General features: G+C 42.0%; 2 protein-coding genes across 2 annotated transcripts; both read left to right on the forward strand.

Moving 5' to 3' along the window:
• LOC307110098 (olfactory receptor 56A3-like) lies at positions 1-948 on the forward strand (the record flags this gene model as incomplete). The annotated part of the gene is made up of 1 exon (XM_079789145.1): positions 1-948. One exon carries the CDS (start codon positions 1-3, stop codon positions 946-948), a length of 948 nt encoding a protein of 315 aa, XP_079645271.1.
• Positions 949-22,068: 21,120 nt separating this feature from the next.
• On the forward strand, positions 22,069-23,016 carry LOC307109574 (olfactory receptor 56A3; the record flags this gene model as incomplete). Its single annotated transcript, XM_079788387.1, has 1 exon — positions 22,069-23,016. The coding sequence occupies one exon, from the start codon at positions 22,069-22,071 to the stop codon at positions 23,014-23,016; it is 948 nt and encodes a 315-aa protein (XP_079644513.1).
• Between the last annotated feature and the right edge of the window lie 256 nt (positions 23,017-23,272).

The raw sequence follows: 23,272 nt of genomic DNA on the forward strand, positions 1-23,272 counted from the left end.
ATGCTGCCCGATAGCAATAGCTCCCTCTCTGCTGAAGTCTCTGAATTCCTCCTGAATTGTTTTGTCAGATCCCCCAGGTGGCAACTCTGGCTGTCCCTGCCTCTCAGCTTCCTCTTCCTTTTGGCCATGGGGGCCAACGCCACCCTCCTGATCACCATCTGGCTGGAGGTGTCTCTGCATGAGCCCATGTACTACCTGCTCAGCGTCCTCTCTCTGCTGGACATGGTGCTCTGTCTTACTGTTATTCCCAAGGTCCTGGCCATCTTTTGGTTTGACCTCAGGTCCATCAGCTTCTCTGCCTGCTTCCTTCAGATGTTCATTATGAACAGTTTCCTCCCCATGGAGTCCTGCACATTCCTAGCCATGGCCTATGATCGCTATGTGGCCATCTGTAAGCCTCTGCACTACCCATCCATCATCACTGACCGATTTGTGGCAAAAGCCATTGTCTTCATCTTGATCCGGAATACATTTATCACTGCACCAATCCCTATCCTCTCTGCCCGGCTCCATTATTGTGGAAAAAATATCATTGAGAACTGTATCTGTGCCAATCTCTCTGTGTCCAAGCTGTCCTGTGATAAAGCTGCCCTTAATAAAATCTACCAGTTAATTATGGCCTGGACTGTCCTGGGCTCCGACCTCATCCTCATCATTCTCTCCTACATATTCATCCTTCGAGCTGTTCTTAGACTCAAGGCAAAAGGGGCAGCTGGCAAAGCTCTGAGCACTTGTGGCTCTCATTTTATTCTCATCCTCTTCTTCAGCACCATCCTGCTGGTTTTTGTTCTTACCCATATGGCCAAGAAAAAGGTTTCCCCTGATATCCCTGTCTTACTTAATGTCCTACACCATGTAATTCCTGCAGCTCTCAACCCCATTGTCTATGGAGTACGAACCCAGGAGATTAAACAGGGGCTTTGGAAATTATTAAAGAGAGGTGGGTGACAGAAGAAAGTAATTGTGTTCTTGCTTTGCTTTTCGCAATAAAGAATACTCACAATCACGAACACAAGGCAGGGATTGAAAGAAATGCAAATCATAATCTCTCTGGACACACCTAATGAAACGAACTGTATTTTTCCCCCTCATATGCAGTATTACATCCTATTTCTTATTATTTTACGGTATCCTGGCATAAACTAAGGATATAGTTGTGTAATTACTCACCATACTACTCAGACCAGGGGCTATGAATTTTGATGAGTCAAGTATCAACACTAATTATCTGATCCTGATGAAATCTCCAGTAGAGCCAGTGGAGATGGAAATTCAATACTAATTAAAGATGTGTAGTCGGTGGGAAGTATCAGTACTTAAAGATAGTACATGAGCTTTGGAAGGGTAAATATTAAATTTAAAAAAACCTGTTAAAATGTTTAAAATAGCCATTATGCTTTAACACTTTTCATTGGGCATTTAAAAATATTTATTGACAGTTATTTTATGTCCAGCAGAGTGCTAGAAAATGGGAATCTAAATAAATAAATCTTGATCCCATTATATAAAAAACAACACATAGTCTGTTGGAAAAGACAAGCATATGTAAAATCAATTATATTGCAATGTAATAAGAGATTAAAATACATAAATAAGGCAGTTTGGAAGCCCAGAAGGGAGAAAAAATTAATTTTTTTAGGTGGGACTCACTTACCTATTTGACTTCCTCCTTCAGTTTACTACATGTAAACTGCCTTCCTAGCAATTTTGCAAAAGCATGAACCATATTTCTGCCTTTGGGACATTTTAGTGTTTGCTCCTCTGCCCATGTAGCTTTCTCCCTCATGCCCATGGGTCTTCTTGACCACAGTACTTAAAATAATATTCAACAATATTCCCCCCAAACACAAATGATTTCCTAATGCCTTCTGTGTTTCACTGGTCTGCATAGGATGTATCACTGTCAATGACCATAAATTTTACTCATTTATTTCTTCAGTCAGTCTACGTTCACTAAAATGTAAGCAGGATAAGGGCAGGGATTTTGTTCTGTTATGTTGACTGCTGTATCTTCAGTGCCAGAACAGTGCTTGGTGTATGGTAGAGACCCATAAATGTTTGTTAAATAAATGATTAAATAAATGTTGCACAAATGATTGAATGAATGCTAGTAACTAGGATTATAATTCAGACATGGTCCTTGTCTTCTGGATCAGTGGTTGGCAAACCGTGGCTCATGAGCCACATGCGGCTCTTTGGACCCTTGAGTTTGGCTCTTCCACAAAATACCACGTGCGGGCGTGCACGTACAGTGTAATTGAAACTTCGTGGCCCATGAGCAGAAGTTGGTTTTTGGCCTGGGCGAGTCTATTTTGAAGAAGTGGCGTTAGAACACTCAAGGGGCCAAAGAGCCGCATGTGGCTCGTGAGCTGCAGTTTGCTGACCACTGTTCTGGGTTAGCAAGAGTGTGGGAGAGAGCATATTCATGCATGAGGTTATAATCTGAGAAATTGTATGGAACATCACTATAGGAGGAGGTAGAGGCTTAGGGTTAAGAGCAGAAGTACATTTTTAGGCACTTTGAGTTTGATTACCCATGAGACATATAAGTGGAAGTACATAGTAAGCTCTTGGACTTACAGATTTGTCACTCAAGATAAAAACATGGGAATTGAAGCAATAGGAGTAGATAGGATGGCCTATGGAAAGAATATAGAGTAAGAAAACCTACTAAAAGCCCTGAAGAGCCCCCATATAATCCTTATCTCTTAGTGTAAGGAGACGAGCATGGAGAGAACACAAAGTAATGGTCAGGAGAGGAAAACCAAAACTGAGAGAGTCACAGAAGAAAGCCCCTCAAAATGGATTTTGTTTAATTCAAAGCTATCTGTAGAGTATGTAGGACTCCTGTATATATATAAACAACTTAATGTTTAAAATGCATTACAAAATTTTTAAGTCCATGTGAGCCTATTGTGAAATGTATGTAAAAGGAACAAACTTGTGGAAATAGAAACAAATAAATGAATAATGTTTCAATGAATACAGAGGTCTACATACCTTTATGAAGAAAAGCTCATAAATTTTAAAAATGAGAACTAATGAATATTATGTTGCGATCCTCCTCTAAGACCCCCCCTTAAGCCCCCAGTCTTTAAAACCCCTCAAAATGTCAGGGGCAGAAATAATGGGGACTAGCTATTAGGTATAAGAAATAATTAATCATACTCTGTTAAGCATGATTGTTTTGTTTTGATTAAAGAAAGCACATTCTGAGGAAAAAAAAAAAAGTCTGCGGAATTGACAGACGTGTCCCGAGCCTTGTCCCGGAGCAGATAGAAAGAACAGCTGAGGGTCACACGGGAGTGTCTGTTGGTGAGTTAAGGGACAGCTATACTCCAGGAGAAGGTGGGGGACTGGTGGACAGGGCTCCCCTGACCAGGAAGCCCCCATTGCTGCTGGGTTCCCTCCCAGAGCCACCAGCTTGGACGCGGAGACCACGCTATCTTGAAGGGGAAAATGGATGTTATCAGAAGCCTGAAAATCTACAGCTGCGGCACCCACTGAACAACTGCTAACCAAAGAGCACCAGTCCCCAATTGGTGCAAACACGTGGATTCAGAGGAGCTCTACACTCCACCACGGAAAGGTCAGATTTCGCCTTGGATAAGGTGAGGTCTCTGGTCCTGGCAGGACAGAGAAACGCATGCACTGCAGGAGCTGGAGGACAGGGAAGTCTGCACCTAGAAAAATCCGTGGCTGTTGGGGCTGGCGTGATCTGTGAATGTGGAAGGGGGTCCTCAGAGCTGGTAACAGAGGGGATCTCTAAAAAGCAACCCATCTTGATCTGATGGAAAAGGACAGCCTAAAAATTTTGAAAGTGTGTTGGCTGCTTGGACACAAGGGGGAAAAAAGGACTGTGCAGACTTGCACGCAGCCCCGGAGTTCGCACACTGGTGCTTTTTCTTCTTTAAATTCTTGCTTCTGATTACTAAGCCCTGATCAGTAGTCCTGATCCAATACATAGGATCACCCAGTTGGGAACACCCTAGAAGACTGCAGGGGAAAGTTGTTTTTCTGGAACCCAGGGATCAGAGCAGGGAGTGACCGTTGGAGAACCAGCTCTGGGGCAGCCCACTCCCACAAACCGGTATTGAGTCCTACAGGGAAAGCAGGATCTAAGCACAGGCTAGAGAGGACCTATAGACCCGGAGGTCAATCCAGAAACACTGCCACCAAGGGGTTGAATCACAAATTGACTCTTGTGTAATCACAAATAAAAGAATACAAGAAGTTAAGACACATTGCCTGCTTAAAAATCAGGACTGGCTTACAACACTGAGGAGCAGTGGAACACGGGGAACTGCAATACTGTCCTGATTGGGAAACAGGCGTGCCAAACAGAACAGTAGAGGAAGTGAATGACCTTCACTACTACACATTTTATTTTTATATTTTTTATTTATTTATTTTTTCATCTTTTACTTAAGAAACTAATTTTTTAAAAAATTTCTTTATTGATTAAGGTATCACATATTTGTCCTCATCCCCCCATTCCCAGCCCACACTCCTCCCCACACATGCCCTCCCATCCCCCCCCACCCCCCCGTCCTTACCCACTGGTTAGGCTCACATGCCTGCACACAAGTCCCTTGGTCGATCCCTTCCCCCTCCCCACACCCTCCCCTCCCCTACTTCTGAGGCCCGACAGTCCAATCCATGCCTCTCCGTTTCTGGGTCTGTTCCTGTCCATCAGTCCATGCTGTTCATTATTTCTCCTAGATGAGTGAGATCATGTGCTATTAGAAATATACTTATAAGAACCGAAAATGAGACAAGCAATAATGGTTATGCTGACAGGCAAATGAATCAGTCTGTAGTGAGTTTCTTTCTGGGCCAACAGTTCTTTTGAGACACAATTTCAATGTCACACAGTTCCTTATGTGTACATGTCAGCCATGACATTTCAGTTCTGGATGGTGGACAAATGGTGGTAATGCTGGTCTGACCCTCTCTGGTTTGGTCCTGGGCAACCTGTAGTGATGCACAGCTGTTAACTACTAGTATGGCAAGGCAACGTCAGCGTCTTCCATCTCTGGACTGCTTCTCTTCTGTCTTCATGGCTGGAGTAGTCCTGTCGATTCCTCTCTGTTGCTGGAATCCACATGGTCTCAGAGTTGTTTTCTGAAAATATACAAACATATTCTTGACCAAAAGTTAATAAAGGAATATTTTCTATAAATTTGACTTGGGGTCCTATTTCATTTTTTGCCCAAATGATTTTCCTCTGGCTTGTTTTGACACCATGTGTGTTTTTCATGGGTGTCTTGCTTTTAGCCTTACAATTAATTTTCTAAAGTATTAATTTTCTAGATGTAATTACTTACAGGATATTTTTCCTTACATGATATTCTTCTACTCCCCCCTTTTTGATTTAAATATTAGGATGCTTTTGAAAATTTTATAATGTAGTCTTGATGGCTTTTAAATTTTAATTTTTAGCACTATAATATTACTGTTTTAGGTTCATTACATGGTACGCATTTTTATCATGAGATGAGCTACCAATAAAAATTTTAGTTAACACTTTAGGAACACCTTTTTGTCCAGTACAATTAATTTTTCTAGAATATTCGCTTGTTTCAACTAGCCAATTTAAATTTGCCTGAAAACTTGACTACTATTTTACTGTCAAATTTATTACCCTGACAACAATCTTATTTTACCCTGTAAATATTAGTGGAAAGGATTATTTGCCTTCTTGAGTAGGTCCTGAGCATTGCTGGTGGTAGGCTGGATTTAGATATCATAAACCCACTTCCCCACACCATAGGTACAAGACAACTCAAACAATTCTTGTTGGAGTGAGAGGGCATCTGCTGTCGACCAAGTCTCTGTCGGTCACCTGAGTCCTGATCTGGGCTGGGCATGGGAAGCACGAAGCAGCCATGGGGGCAGGAGACCTCCCTCAGAAGGGGCTAGGGTTCAGGCCTCTGCAATGTTGGGGGGTGAGGGTCTGTGCCCCACCTCTGTTGATCCCCAAATTCTCTCCTGATGGCCCCTCTGCGACTGTGCCTGTCTTAGGTTGTTCCTCCCTTGGGGAATCTTACCTGTCTCTGGCTAACCAGCCATCCTCCGGGGCCAAGCAGGGTGATGTGAGATTCAGTTTTGTCTCCTTGGTAATAACTTATGCCCCCATGGCCTCCATGCCCAGCACCTGCCTTGGGATCCCCTCGCCTGCTGGTGGGGCCCCAGCACTGATCACATATCTTGTGGAACCCAGGTTTCTTCTCCAGGGAGGGCTCAGTTCGCCCCACCGGGTGAAAGACAGATCTATGGCACCAGTCATCACGAGACTTCAACCTCAACATGGACAGAGAGCTCATGCAACAGCTGTGAGCAAGAAGTTAAGACACACTGCCTGCTTAAAAATCAGGACTGGCTTACAACACTGAGGAGCAGTGGAATGCAGGGAATTTCAATACTGTCCTGATTGGGAAATAGGCGTGCCAAACAGAACAATAGAGGAAATGAATGACCTTCACTACTGCACATTTTATTTTTATATTTTTTATTTATTTATTTTATTTTTTTCATATTTTACTTAAGAAACTATTTTTTTTCTTTTTTCCTCACTTGATTTTACCTTTTTAATTATTACATTTTTGTTTTCAATCAGTATTATTACTACTACTATCTTACCTTTTTTAAAAAAAAGTGTCATTTTAGGGAGCAACCAAGATGGTGGCATAGGTAAACACCTAAACTGCTGCCTCACACAACAATTTAAAAACTACAACTAAAAGTCAAAATGTCTATCACCCAGAACCACAGGAAAGCTGGCTGAGTGGAAGTTCTACAACTAGAAGGAAAGAGAAAATAGCATTGAGATGTGCTCAAGCGCTGAAAAGCTGAGGTATGGAGGTGCGCGAATCGGGCTGGCGGTGTGCATTGCTTTTTTCAACCCGAAGGGAGACAAGCTCCCGATTACTCTGAACTCCAGTTTCTGGGGAGACGCTCGGGACCCAAACTCCTATGGGGAGAAGCTGGACTGTCTGCCATCGAGTCGGAAAGTGAGGGTGGCTTGCTTGCAGAGCTGTGCGCAGGAATCATTGTTTACTGCATTGGGATGCGAGACGCAGGGACACGGAAACTCACAGACACAGAGACGGCTGACTGGCAGCCATCGCTGTGTGGCACGCCCTAGCCTAGTGATCTCTGAGACCCTGCCCCTCACAATCTACAAACCCACCTAAGCTCCACGCAGCGGCTTTTGCATATATATGGCCTGCCCTATTGCAGCTTAACCTAACAAACTGCAGCTCTGGTCAGACAGCTCCAAAACCTCCAAACCCCAAACAAAGAGGAGAAAATGGTAGTTCTCGCTGTAGCTCCTGCTGGGTGGTTTCAGACAGTAGCTGATCTGCACTCCACTGGAGATCCAGAAGCCAGTGTACCTAGTGGTCAGTGTGAGACGACACCAGATTTCAACTCCTCACATCCATAAGTGACACATTCAAGAGACAGACTCAGTGAGCACCAAAGCCCCACTGAAACAAGTCCTTCCCCATAAGCGTGTCTCCAGCACAGCAGTTCTTCCATTATAGACACAGCAGGTCCTCACAACCAATTGGCCTGGAGGTCAATTCCTCCCAGTGTACCAAAAGCAATCAAGGCTTAACTACACCAAGACTTTGCACTCAGCCAACAAAGGGGTGCACCAAGAGTGTCCACCTCAGTTGATATGGGAGGCTGAGCCACTGGGCCCTATAGGTCACCTACCACACAAAGCCACTCCATCAACACAAGGAAGCAGCCAAAATGCGGAGACAAAGAAACATGTCACAAATGAAAGGATTGGAGGAAAGCTAACTACTGGATATAGAGTTCAAAATCACAGTTATAAGGTTACTCAAGAATCTTCTAAAAACCGCTGAGAAACTTGATGAGACCTCCGAGGAGCTTAGTGAGACCTTCAAGTACCTTAATGAGAATGCCAAAAAAATGGAAAAGGACCAGTCAGAAATTAAGCATACACTGTCTGAAATAAAGAATATACAGAAATTCAACTGTAGGTCAATGGACCCCAAGAATCAAACCAAAGATCTGAAATATGAAGAAACAAAAAATACCCAACCAGAAAAACAAAAAGAAAAAAGAACCCAAAAATAGGAAGATAGTGTAAGGAGCCTCTGGGACAACTTTAAGCATACCAACATCTGAATTATTGGGGTGCCAGGAGAAGAGAGAGAGCAAAATATTGAAAACCTATTAGAAGAAATAATGGCCAAAACCGGTTTGGCTCAGTGGATAGAGCATCGGTCTGCGAACTGAAAGGTCCCAGGTTTGATTCCGGTCAAGGGCATGTACATTGGTTGTGGGCACATCTCCAGTGGGGGGTGTGCAGGAGGCAGCTGGTTGATGTTTCTCTCTCATTGATGTTTCTAGCTCTCTATCCCTCTCCCTTCCTCTCTGTAAAAAAATCAATAAAATATATTAAAAAAAAAAAGAAGAAATAATGACAGAAAACTTTCCCTACCAGCGGAGGAAGGGAAAGGTAAACAAGATGGCGGCAAAGGTAAACAACTAAACTGCCGCCTCGCACAACAATTTCAAAACTACAACTAAAAGACAAAGTGTCTACCACCCAGAACCACTTGAAAGCTGGCTGAGTGGAAGTTTTACAACTAAGAAGGAAAGAGAAAGGAGCACAAACGCTGAAAAGCTGAGGTTCGGAGGCGCGCGAATCGGGCTGGTGGCGGGCGACTGGGTGCACAGCTTTTTTTCAACCCGAAGGGAGACAAGCTCCTGATCACTCTGAAATCCAGTTTCTGGGGACAGGCAGGGGATCCAGACGCCTATGTGGAGAAGCTGGACTCTCTGCCATCGGGTCGGAAAATGAGGGTGACTGTTTTGCAGAGGTGCGCCCAGCAATCATTGTTTACTGCACTGGAGCACAAGTCACAGGGACTTGGAAACACGGAAAGGCAGAGACAGCTGATGGCAGCCATTGCCATTTGCCACACTCTAGCCTAGTGATGCCCTGAGACCCCGCCCTGCACATTCCACAAACCCGCCCAGGCTCCACACAGCAGCTTTTGCATATAAATGGCCTGTTCTGTGGAAGCTTAATCAAATAAACTGTAGCACCAGTCAGACTGCTCCAAAGCCGCCAAAGCCCAAGCAAAGAGGAGAAAACTGTAGTTCTTGCTGTAGCTCCTGCTGGGTGGCCTCAGACAGTAGCTGACCTGAACCCCACTGGAGATCCAGAAATTAGTGTATCTAGTGGTCGGTGTGAGACGACACCAGATTTCAACCACTATCATAAGGGACACATTCAAGAGGCAGACTCAGTGAGCACCAAAGCCCTACTGGAACAAGTCCTGCCCCATAAACGTGTCTCCAGCACAGCAATTCTTTCATTATAGACACAGTGGGTCCTCACAGCCAATTGGCCTGGAGGTCAATTCCTCCCAGTGACACCAACAACAATCAAGACTTAACTACAACAAGGCTGTACACACAGTCCACAAAGGGGTGCACCAAGAGTGTCCACATCAGGTAACTGGGAGGCTGACCCATTGAACCAATAGGACACCTAGTACACAAAGCTACCCTACCAACTCAGGGAAGCAGCGAAATGAGGAGGCAAGGAAACAGATCACAAACGAAAGAAATGAAGGAGAACAAATGAATGGACATAGAGTTCAAAACCACGGTTATAAGGTTTTTCAAGAATTTCATGGAAAAGGCTGATAAATTTAATGAGATCCTCGAGGATATGAAAAAGGACCAACTAGAAATTAAACATACACTGACTGAAATAAAAAAAATATACAGGACCCAATAGCAGACTAGAGGAACACAAGGATCAAGTCAAAGATTTGGAATACAAAGAGGCAAAGGACACTCCTCCAGAGAAGCAAGAAGAGAAGAGAATCCAGAAAGTTGAAGATAGTGTAAGAAGCCTCTGGGACAACTTCAAGCATACCAACATCAGAATTATGGGGGTGCCAGAAGAAGAGAGAGAGAGCAAGATGCTAAAAACCTACTTGAAGAAATAATGACCGGAAACTTCCCCTACCTGATGAAAGAAACAGACTTACAAGTCCAGGAAGTGCACAGAACCCCAAACAAAAGGAATCCAAAGAGGACCACACCAAGACACATCATAATTAAAATGCCAAGGCAAAAGACAAAGAGAGAATATTACAAGCCGCAAGAGAAAAACAGTTAGTTACATACAAGGGAGCACCCATACGATTATCAGCTGATTTCTCAACAGAAACTATGCAGGTCCGATGGGAGTGGCAAGAAATATTCAAAGTGATGAATAGCAAGAACCTACAACCAAGATTACTCTACCCAGTAAAGTTATCATTCAGAATTGAAGGGCAGATAAAGAGCTTCACAGATAAGAAAAAGCTAAAGGAGTTCATCACCACCAAACCAGTATTATATGAAATGCTGAAAGGTATTCTTTAAAAAGAGGAAAAAGAAGAAACAAGTAAAGATAAAAATTATGAACAACAAATACATATCTATCAACAAGTGAATCTAAAAGTCAAGTGAATTAAAAATCTGAGGAACAGAATAAACTGGTGAACATAATAGAATCAAGGGCATAGAATGGGAGTGGATTGAGAATTCTCAGGGGGAAAGGGGTGTCTTTGTGGGGGGTATGGGAAGAGACTGGACAAAAATCATACACCTATGGATTAGGACAGTGGTGGGGAGGTAAGGGCAGAGGGTGGGGTGGGAAACAGGTGGAGGGGAGATATGGGGGGAAAAAGGAGAAACAATTGTAATAATCTGAACAATAAAGATTTATTAAATTAAAAAAAAAACACAACTTTCCCAACCTGGTGAAAGAAATAGACTTACAAGTCCAGGAAGCTCACAGAACCCCAAACAAGAGGAATCCAAAGACGACCACACCAAGACACATTATAATTAAAATGCCAAGGGCAAAAGACAAAGAGAGAATCTTGAAAGCAGCAAGAGAAAAACAGTTAGTTACCTACAAGGGAGTACCCATAAGACTGTCAACTGATTTCTCAACAGAAACTATGCAGGCCAGAAGGGAGTGGCAAAAAATATTCAAAGTGATGAACAGCAAGAACCTACGACCAAGATTACTCTACCCAGCAAACCTATCATTCAAAATTGAAGGTCAGATAAAGAGCTTCACAGACAAGAAAAAGATAAAGGAGTTCATCACCACCAAACCAGGATTATACAAAATGCTGAAGGGTATTCTTTAAGAAGAGGAAGAAGAAGAAAAAGGTAAAGATAAAAATTATGAACAACAAAATGATAACAAATACATACCTACCAACAAGTGAATCTAAAAATCAAATGAGTAAAAATTCTGATGAACAGAATGGACTGATGAATATAATAGAATCAGGGACATAGAAAGGGAGTGGACTGACAATTCTCAGGGGGCAGAAGGTGTGAGAAGTGTGGAAAGAGATTGGACAAAAATCTTACACCTATAGATGAAGACAGTGGCGGGGGGTAAGGACATGGGATAGTGTGGGGAATCAGGTGGAAGGGAGCTATGGGGGAAAAAAAAGAGGAACATGTAATAATCTGAACAATAAAGAATTATTTAAAAAATAAAATCACACACAAAAAAAGTGTCATTTTATTTTCTCTTTATTTTACTTTGGGATTAATGTTCTACATTCTATTTCCATCTTTCCTTTAGCATCATTCTACTCTATCTCAATTCTACCTTTATGCCATCATAACTTTTCCCCTTTTGTTGACCTGTTTCTCTTACCCTTTTCCTGCTTTAGATTTTCCCTATTCTTTCTTTTTACCCCCTGTTAAAATTTCACCCTACTTATATATCTAATTACCAATCCCCTGCTCTGAGTCCATACACACCTCTCTCTTCTCTGTCTTCACTATCCAAAAAATTGTTTTTCTCTCTGTCCTTTTGTTGTAGTTTGCTTGAATGTTGATTATATTGATTTTTTTATGCTTGTTTGTGAGGTTGTTTTGCTTATTCTTTTTTTTGTTTTGTTTTTTTTTGTTTGCTTTGTTATTGTTTGTTTTTTGCTTCTGTTTTCCCTCACCTCGCTTGATATTAGTTGTTGTTTGTAGTTTGTATTCTTCTCCAGGTACTTGTTGCTGGCATTTGCTGGGATTAGTGGCTGTTCTATTGGAGTTTTCTCCCCATATATATAGTTTGTTCTCCTTTTCTTTCTTATTCTCTTTCTTTTCTCTCTTACTTTTTTCCCTTTTCCCAATTTCATTTTGGCACTCCTTTCTCTTTTTCTTTTTTTCTCTCTTCTTCTTTCTCTCCTATCCCCTAATTTGCCTTTCTCTGGTGGTCACCTTTATTTGGAGTTATTAATATCTTGAATACATTTCTGTTCAGTGCCTTGTACCTGGTTGTGTTGTATTTTGGGCCTTTAAATCAATGCAAGAGAGATAGAACTACATAACTAGACACCCGGAGACGAGAGACCATGGGGAGACAAAGAAACAGCCCTCAGATGAAAGAATAGCAGGCATCACCAGAAAAGGAAGTAAACGAAATGGAGGCAATCAACCTGTAAGAGAAAGAATTCAGAGAAATGGTCATAAGGTGGCTGAAAAAAATGGAAGACAAATTCGACAATATGAGTAAGAACCAAGAGAAAATGAAGAAGAACCAAGAAGAAATGAAAAATGATATCGCTGCTGCAAAGAACTCAACAGAAAGTATCAAGAGTAGACTAGAAGAAGCAGAGGACTGCATCAGTGAGATAGAAGACAAGGTAGGAAAAAATACCATAGTAGAGCAGTTTCTAGGAAAAAAAATTAAAAATCAGGAGGAGATCCTAAGGGCACTTTGGGACAACAGGAAACAAAACAACATCCACATATTAGGGGTTCCAGAAGGAGAGGAAACTGAGCAAGGAATAGAAAACCTGTTTGAAAAAATAATGACAGAAAACTTCCCTGATATAGGGAAGAAAACCCCCACACAAATCCAAGAAGCTCACAGAGTCCCAAGCAAAATGAACCCCAAATGACCGACAACAAGGCACATTATAATTAAATTGGCAAACACCAACAACAAAGTAAGAATCTTAAAAGCAGCCAGAGAGAGACAGAAAGTTACCTATCTATAATAACTATAAATGTAAGTGGATTAAACCCCACAGTCAAAAGACATAGGGTAATGGATTGGATAAGAAAACATGACCCATATATCTGCTGTCTACAAGAAACCCACCTCAGAAAAAAAGACACACACAGACCGAGGGTGAAGGGATGGATAAAGGTTTTTCAGATGAATGGAAATGAAAACAAAGCCGGGGTAGCAATACTTATATTTGACAAATTAGATCTCAAAGTGAAGGACATAACAAAAGACAAGGAAGGCCACTTCATAATACTAAAGGGATTAATCCAACAAGAAGAAATAACTCTGGTAAACATATACGCACCCAATACAGGAGCACCCAAATACATAAAAAAACTCCTGGAGGATATCAAGGGAGAGATTGACAGCAATACAATCATAGTAGGAGACATTAATATCCCACTATCAGCATTGGACAAATCCTCTAAACAAAAAAGCAGCAAAGAAACATCAATCCTAAATGACTCACTAGACCAGATGGAATTAATTGACATCTTCAGAACATTTCACCCCAAAGCCACAGAATATACATTCTTCTCAAGTGCACATGGGTTATTTTCAAAGATAGACCATATGTTGGGTCATAGGGAAAGTCTCTTCAAATTCAAGAAGATAGAAATTATATCAAGCATCTTCTCAGATCACAGTGGCATAAAACTGGAAATCAACTACAATAAAAACAATCCAAAAAAAAATTCAAACACATGGAGACTAAACAGCATGCTATTAATCAATGACTGGGTTACCAGAGAGATCAAGGAAGAAACCCACCTCAGAAAAATAGAAACACACAGACTGAAGGTGAAGGGATGGAAAAAGGTTATTCAGGTGAATGAAAATGAAAAATTAATCTGGGATAGACAGCAGATATATGGGTCGTGCTTTCTTATCCAATCTGTTACCCTATGTCTTTTGATTGGGGCGTTTAATCCATTTACATTTATAGTTATTATTGATAGGTAACTTTCTCTATCATGGCAACAAATGACAATGAAAACACAACAATCAAAAATCTATGGGACACAGCGAAATCAGTCTTGAGAGGGAAGACTGATTAGTAGCTCTACAAGCCTACTGCAAAAAACAAGAAACAATGGTAATAAATTACTTAACCCTACAACTCAAAGAGTTAGAAAGAGTACAACAAGAAAAGCCCAGTGTAAGCAGAAGGAAGAAAATAATAAAGATCAGAGTGGAGATAAATGGCATTGACACCAAAAAACAATACAAAAGATCAACAAAACCAAGAGCTGGTTCTTTGAAAGGATAAATAAGATTGATGAACCTCTAGCCAGGCTCACCAAGAAGCAAAGAGAGAGGACCCAAATAAACAAAATAAAAAATGAAAGAGGTGAAATAACAACAGACCTCAAGAAATACAAAAGATAGATAAAAAATACTATGAACAACTCTATTCCAACAAACTGGACAACCTGGAGGAAATGGAAATAGTCCTAGAAAAATAGAACCTTCCAAAACTCAATTGGGAAGAATCTAAACATCTCAATAGGCCAATAACTATGGAAGAAATTGAAGCAGTCATCAAAAAGCTTCCAGCAAACAAAAGCCGGAGGCCAGACGGCTTCACAGGGGAGTTTTACAAAACATTCCAGGAAGAACTAAAATCTATCCTCCTCAGACTATTCCAAAAAATTCACGATGAAGGAATACTTCCAAGATCCTTCAATGAAGTCAGCATCACCCTGACAACAAAACCAGATAAAGATAACACAATGAAAAATAATTACAGGCCAATATCCGTCATGAACATAGATGCCAAAATCCTCAACAAAATTCTAGCAAATTGGATCCAGCAGTACATCAGAAAGATCATACATCATGACCAAGTAGGATTTATCCCAGGAATGCAAGGATGGTACAATATCCGCGAATCAGTAAACATGATACATCACATAAACAAATTGATATATAAAAATCACATAGTCATATTAATTGATACAGAAAAAGCATTTGACAACATCCAACACCCTTTCTTGATAAAAACTCTCAACAAGGTGGGAATAGAAGGATCATACCTCAACATAATAAAAGCCATATATGATAAACCCACAGCCAACATCATACTCAATAGGGAAAAACTAAAACCATTTCCCTAAGAACAAGAACAAGACAGGGATGCCCACTCTCACCACTCCTGTTTGACATAGTACTGGAAGTATTAGCTATTGCAATTAGACAAGAAGAAATAAAAGGCATCCAAATTGGAACAGAAGAAGTAAAGCTGTCCTTATTTGCAGATGACATGACATTGTATATAAAAAACCTGAAAGACTCCATCAAAAAACTATTAGACTTAATAAATGAATTCAGCAATGTAGCAGGATACAAAATTAATGCCAAGAAATCTATGGCATTTCTATACACCAATAGTGAACTTACAGAAAGAGAGATTAAAAAAGTAATCCCATTTACCATCGCATCAAAAAAATTAAGATACCTAGGAATGAACTTAACTAAGGAGGTAATAGAACTATATGTAGAAAACTATAGGACACTGAAAAAGGAGATAGAAGAAGACGTAAACAGATGGAAGAATATACCATGTTCATGGATTGGTAGAATCAACAGCATTAAAATCTCCATACTACCCAAAGCAATCTATAGATTCAATGCACTCTCCATTAAAATACCATCGGCATATTTCACAGACCTTGAAAGAACTCTCCAAAAATTCATCTGGAATAAAACAAGACCCTGAATAGCCACAGCAATCCTGAGAAAGAAGAACAAAATAGGTGGGATCTCAATACCAGATTTTAAGCTGTATTACAAAACCTCTGTTCTCAAAACAGCCTGGTACTGGCACAAGAACAGACATATAGACCAATGAAATAGAATAGAGAATCCAGATATCGACCCAAACAACTATGCTCAATTAATATTTGACAAAGGAGGCATGAACATACAATGGAGTCAAGACAGTCTCTTCAATAAATGGTGTTAGGAGAATGGGATAGATACATGCAAAAAAATTAAACTAGATCACCAACTTACACCATACACAAAAATAAACTCAAAATGGATAGAGGAGTTAAACATAAGACGGGAAACCATAAAAATACTAGAGGAATCCACAGGCAGAGAAATCTCAGACATATGCCAAAGCAATTTCTTCACCGATACTGCTCCTAGGGCAATGGAAGCTAAAGAGAAAATAAACAAATGGGACTACATCAAAATAAAGAGCTTTTTCACAGCAAAAGTAACCATCAACAAAACAACAAGAAAGCCCACTGCATGGGAGAACATATTTGCAAATGGTATCACTGATAAAGGTTTAATCTCCAACATCTACAGGCAGCTTATACAACTTAATAAAAGGAAGATAATTGATCCAATAAAAAAATGGGCAACGGACCTAAATAGAATCTTTTCAAAAGAAGACAGAAGGAAGACCAAGAGACACATGAAAACATGCTCAAAGTCACTAATTATCCGAGTGATGCAAATCAAAATGACAATGTGATACCATCTCACACCTGTCAGAACGGCAGTCATCAATAAATCAACAAACGACAAGTGCTGGTGAGGATTCGGTGCAAAAGGATCCCTCGTGCAGTGCTAGTGGAAATGCAGAGTGGTGCAGCCACTGTGGAGAACAGTATGGAGTTTCCTCAAAACATTAAAAATGGAACTCCCATTTGACCCAGTGTTCCCACTTCTAGGAATATATCCCAAGAAACTAGAAACATCAGTCAGAAAGGATATATGCACCCCTATGTTCATAGCAGTACAATTCACCATAGCTAAGATTTGGAAACAGCTTAAATGTCCTTCAGCAGATGAGTGGATTAGAAAACTATGGTACATCTACACAATGGAATACTATGCTGCTATAAAAAAGAAGGAATTCTTACTATTTGCAGCAGCATGGATGTACCTGGAGAGCATTATGTTAAGTGAAATAAGCCAGGCAATGAAAGGAAAATACCACATGATCTCACTAATTTATGGAAAATAAAGAACATTATAACCTGATGAATAAAAAGATAGATACAGAGGCAGTAAAGCACCGAACAGAGTGTCAAATTACAGTGGGAAGGCTGGGGAGTGTTGGGGAGGGAGGGAAATTGATCAACCAAAGGACTTGTATGCATGCATATAAGCACACCAATGGACACAAGACACTGGGAGGGTGGGATGTGGGCATGTGACAGGGGGTAAGGGAGACTGTGGTAAGGTCAATGGGGAAAAAAAAGGAGACATATGTACTAATATATGTAATACTTTAAGCAATAAAAAAAAACAGTAAAAAATTTTTTAAAAATGTAAGACTCCAGATTGAAAGGTGTTAAAGAGACAAAGTAGATATCCTACCTAATAAAAGAGTAATATGCAAATTGACCGCTGCTTCACTACACCCATAAGCCACGCCCCCAGCCACACCCACCAGCCAATCAGGAGAAAATATGCAAATAAACTCAACCAAGATGGTTGCATCCACAGAGAGCAGGAGAGAAGCTTGGGTTTCCTCGGCAACAGAGGAAAACAAGCTTTCTCCCTGCCCTTGCTGGCCTACGCCTCCACTCAAGGCTACAAAGTTTCAATTATAGAAGGTAAACAAATTCAAACAGAAATGGCGGCAGCCACTGAGCTGGAAAGAGCGGAGGCAAGGGTTGCCCCCAGCAATGGAGGAAGCTAAGCTTCTGCAGCCCTGGCCAGCCCAGGCCTCCGTTTAAGGCTACAAAGTTTCAATTATATTAGATACATAAATCCCAAGAGAAATGGCTGCTGCCACGGAGCAAGCAGAAGGCTTGGCTCCGCTCCAGGCTACAAAGTTTCTATTGTAGAAGGTAAATAAATTCCAGATACCAAGTCCTCCACTTGGGTCACCAAGGGGCGTGGCTGGCCTGCAAACCACCATAGGCCCCTCGCTCAGGCCACCCCATGCCCCAAGGGAACCCACATCCTGATCTGAGACACCCTTCAGGGCAAACCAGCTGGCCCCCACCCCTGTACCAGGCCTCTATCCTGTCTAATAAAAGAGTAATATGCAGATTGACCATCACTCTAACACACAATATGTCTGCCCCAATGTGGTCAAAGATCCTGCCCCCATGTGGACACAAGATGGCCACCACAAGATGGCCAGCAGGGGAGGGCAGTTGGGAGGCACCCGGCCAGCAAGGGAGGGCAGTTGGAGGCGATCAACCCTGCAGGAGAGGGCAGTTAGGGGTGACCAGGCCGGCAGAGGAGGGAAGTTGGGGGCAAACTGGCTGGCAGGGGAGCAGTTAGACATCAATCAGGCTGGCAGCAGAGTGGTTGGGGGTGATCAGGCTGGCAGGCAGAAGCAGTTAGGGGCAATCAGGAAGGCAGGCAGGTGAGCAGTTGGAAGCCAGCAGTCCTGGATTGTGGGAGGGATGTCCGACTGCCCGTTTAGGCCCGATCCCATTGGGGGGAAATCCCTCGAGGGGTCCCAGATTGAAGAGGGTGCAGGCTGGGCTGAGGGACACCCCCCTCTGTGCACGAATTTCATGCACCGGGACTCTAGTTAATAAATAAAAGCAACTAGATATATTACAGTATACTTGGGGCCCAGTCCACGAATTCATGCACTTTGATAGGGACTGTGATCCGTGAGGCTGCGTTGGGCACAAGGGTTTTCTCGACCCTTCTTCTGTGCCCCTGCCTGGACCTCCTGCCATGGCACCCAGTCCCCTGTCTGCTGGCAGCCCTTCTCCTGCTGCCGCCGATCCCACATGCTGACGGTGCCAGCACTGCTCACACCCGCTGAAGGCGCCAGTAGAGGGTGCAAGTGGGGCTGGCATTGTCAGTGGTGTGAGTGGTGGCTGCCCGCCCTGATTGTCCCTCAGGATTAGGGTGAGGTTGATAAGCCCTCAGGGGCAATCAGGGCTTTAGCCACCACTTGCATTCACTGACGGAGCCAAACAATCTGGACCTGCACAGGGTGCCAGCATCGGGTGTCAGTGGTGATTCTGGTGCCGGCTGTGGGTGTGAGTAGGGCTGGTACTGGCAGTGGGTGCAAGATGCAGCTGCTGGCCCCGATTGCTCCTCAGGGCTTTTCCACCTCCCCCTGCTCCTGAGGCACAATCTGGGCAGGCAGCTACCTCTTGCACCCACTGCCAGTGCCAGCCCCACTTGCACCTACACTGGCACCAGAGCCACCACTCACACCCGCTGGTGGCACCCAGCGCCGGTCCCGGAATCAGTTCTGGTTAAGGGCATGTATCTTGGTTGCAGGAGAGTTTTCATTTTCCTGAAGGGAATAGAAATAGGAGCAAGGTGGAGATATGCAGAAGAAGAAAAAAAATAAAGCAAAAGAAGGGCTTTAAAGAAACTGATGACACTTATTTCCATAACATTAGGAATGTGAATAATTCACCAAAGGTAAAAAAAAAAATAAAGGAACAAATCATGTTTTGTAATAATCACTTGTATCGTCTATCCTGTTTAAAAATATTTCACTACAGCAAAAATTATTGTATGATTTTCTCTCTGAAAACATGTTGCATTTTCTCAGTAATATTTTATTTAAAAATTCCCTGCATTTTTATCACTATAATCTAAATATATAAAAGCCTAAGCAACCAAACGACTGAATGACCGGTAGACCGGTTGCTATGATGCGCACTGACCATCAGGGAATGGACTTTCAATGCACAGGATCAGGCTCCCTTCTGTCTGGATTGGGCCTGCAGGAAGTGGGCTGAAACCAGCTATCCAACATCTTCTGAGGGCTCCTGGATTGCAAGAGGGCGCAGGCCAGGCTGAGGGACCCCACCGGTGCATGAATCCATGCACCAGCCCTCTAGTGTTACAATAAGTTAACATTGATCCATTCAGTATCATGGTTTGGAATGTCGCTATCTAAAAAACATGTGCAGAATCTCAGGAGGACTTCTGAGTGAGCCTTTGGATTCATGGAAGGTGCCAATGTGCAGGTGCAAATGAGTATGAACATGTATGTATGTTTGTAGATCCCTATACCCAGGAGACTGACTTGTTGCCTACAGAACACAGTCAATGTAAGGCTGGAGTACCAAAGGTCCTTTCTTTTAGGAAAACATAAAACAAAAACCTATAACATCATTTTCTCATCTGCCTGACTGTGTATTCTGAGATGGCCTTTTGGGCCCAACGAAGTAGGTATGGAGAAGTTCCCAGAGGGCAGAGTCCCTTAGGCTCTAGAGTTATAATTACCCCTAATACTTAAGGAATTAACCAGAGCGCTAATGTCAGTGGAACCGATCTCCACAAATTATGTTCTTTGGCTAGAGGGTGTTTGAGAGGCAGCTAGACCAAGATTATCCACAAGACAGGAGACATCCATCTCTTCAGTCCAGGTCTGTGCTCCTGTTCATTCCTGAGTCAGTACAGCTGAAGTAGTCCAAAAATGGGGTAACAGGGACTGGCCTGTCTCAGGTCAGGGGGCACATGTGAGACCCTGTGTTCTGGAAACCTCTCTTTTGTCCTCCTTTTGCCTTTTCTTTTGGTTGGTAGTGACAGATGCAGAGAGGCCAGGATTTGTTCATCGGAGGTTAATGGGAGTGAAAGAGCTAGGAAGTGCATTGAAGTGAAAATTGGGTTTTTAACAATGAATATAAAAATGAGGGGCTTTAGGAAGAAAAATATGCCTACAAATGCTTAAATCATAAGGTAGGAATTAAATTTAATCTATATAGCTTCAGAGGTTGAGAACAAAGAACACAATTGGTGGCAAGTGGGGAATAGAAAGTCGTGCTTCAGATTTCAGCTGAAGCTAAAGAATTTCTAAAAACTACTGCTGCTAAAAACAGAAAATTATGCCCAGGATATCAAAATTACCTGTTGCTGGGTGCAGTCGATATTGTCTAAAATGACACTTGAGAAAGAACCTTAGTAGAATCCTTTTTCTTTAATGCAAATGAGAGTACCACATTGCTTTATTTTACAATTCTTTTTCTCCAGCTTATTCCGTACGTCAGAGTTAGTCAAGTCTCATAATAGTTGGTGAAAGACCCTGGCATTGCCCACATTACTTGGTATTATTATCCAATGTCTCCAGAATTGCATTCATTTTAGAGAATAAGGACATTTTCTTATTTAACGTTGTGACCCTAGTACCTGGAAGGATGCTGGGGGAAAGGTTAAATGATAATGGCAACATTGCCCTAGTGCCTGGAAGGGGACAGTGTGTATCTGGATCATTATATTGAAGATGGAAAGGGCAATAGAAAGGAGATGGAAAGACTTTAAAAGTGGACCTCATCACTCTCACACTATTCCAATCAGGAGAATCAACTTTTTCATCTTGTTTAATGACAGGTATCGCTCCCGTGACATTGCTAATTTCCCTTTTGGGGCCTTTTCTTCCAGAAGTTAAGAATTCTACAAATATGAAGACTTAAGAAATAGAATAAAAGTAATTTTTGAGCAGGGTTCGTACCTATCAAATTAAAGTGACTTAGACAAAAATGCAGATTAACTGTATTTTCAGTGTATAATTTTAAAAATCTCTAGTTAAAGCAAAATAAGTACTGCTGTAAGGTCAGAATAGGGGTGGCATGGAGGTCTAGGGGCATTTATCAGAGTCCCTAGTTTGTGCCAGGCTTACTTGGGTATATCATTACAGTTGAATTATATATATAGTAGTCTTTTTGGTTATTATAAAAGGAAACAAACTTATAAATACAAATTTAGAGACTCACTTGTCACAGAGTAGTTTTCTAAGTAATTTTCTCCTACTCTTTACTGTGAAGACATCATCTATTCAAAATCAACCTTAAACAAAACAAATATGTATAAATCATATTACTTCAGTACTCTCTATATTGTTTAAAGTGATAGGAGTAGCCCAATAGCATGGCACAAACAGAAAAATTCATTTGCCTCTGGATAACCGAGAGGATCCGCTAGTTAATCTAGGTAGAGCAAAGTGTGTCTTCATATATTTTGAGTAGAAGCTAATTATATCTTAATTTTACAGATCACTAAAATAAAGCTATGGAAATATATGACAAGTTATGACAGCACACCTAAATGAAACCACCTCTGTTGAGGTTTCAGACTTCCTCCTGAATTGTTTTGTCAGGTCAACCAGTTGGCAGCACTGGCTGTCCCTGCCCCTCAGCCTCCTCTTCCTCCTGGCCATGGGGGCCAATGGTATTCTACTAATCACCATCTGGCTGGAGACATCTCTGCACGAACCCATGTACTACCTGCTCAGCCTGCTCTCACTACTGGACATGGTGCTCTGCCTCACTGTCATCCCCAAGGTCCTGGCCATCTTCTGGTTTGACCTCAGGCCTATCAGCTTCTCTGCCTGCTTCCTTCAGATGTTCATCATGAATTGCTTCTTTGCCATGGAGTCCTGCACATTCATGGTCATGGCCTATGACCGCTATGTAGCCATCTGCCACCCTCTACGATACCCATCCATTATCACTGACCAATTTGTAGCTAAGGCTGCCATTTTTATTTTGGTCAGAAATGTCCTTCTTACAGTGCCCATACCTATTCTCTCTGTCCAACTCCGTTATTGTGGGAGAACTGTCATCGAGAACTGCATCTGTGCCAATATGTCAGTCTCCAGGCTCTCCTGTGATGACATCACCATCAATCGTCTCTACCAATTTGCTGGAGGCTGGACTCTGCTAGGATCAGACCTCATCCTCATCTTCCTCTCCTACAGCTTCATACTGCGAGCCGTGCTGAGACTCAAGGCAGTGGGTGCCATGACCAAGGCCCTAAGCACATGTGGTTCTCACTTCATCCTTATCCTCTTCTTCAGTACCATCCTTCTGGTCTTTGTCCTCACTCATGTGGCTAAGAAGAAGGTCTCCCCTGATGTTCCAATCTTGCTCAATATCCTTCATCATGTCATCCCTGCAGCCCTCAACCCCATTGTTTATGGAGTGCGAACCCAGGAGATCAAGCAAGGAATCCAGAGGTTACTGAAGAAAGGATGGTAATAAGGTCAACTGGATCTCTGAATTCTTAAAACAGAATGGACTTAAAAATCAGGTAATGGGAAATTGGGTTGAAACTCACAGCTCAGATAAAGTTCAAGGAGAAAAGTAAAGAGCGGATTTTTGTGAATGACCTGCTGTTCTCCCACAATGCCAGCATTATTGAAATCAACACTCGTATATGACTCAAAAAAAAAAAAAAAAAGAAGAAAAGCGGTTTTAATTCTGAAACAATTTCTTGACTCTATTCCTCCTCTTT

This window comes from Cnephaeus nilssonii (assembly GCF_951640355.1).
Source record: "Cnephaeus nilssonii genome assembly, chromosome: 13".
Taxonomy (NCBI): domain Eukaryota; kingdom Metazoa; phylum Chordata; class Mammalia; order Chiroptera; family Vespertilionidae; genus Cnephaeus; species Cnephaeus nilssonii.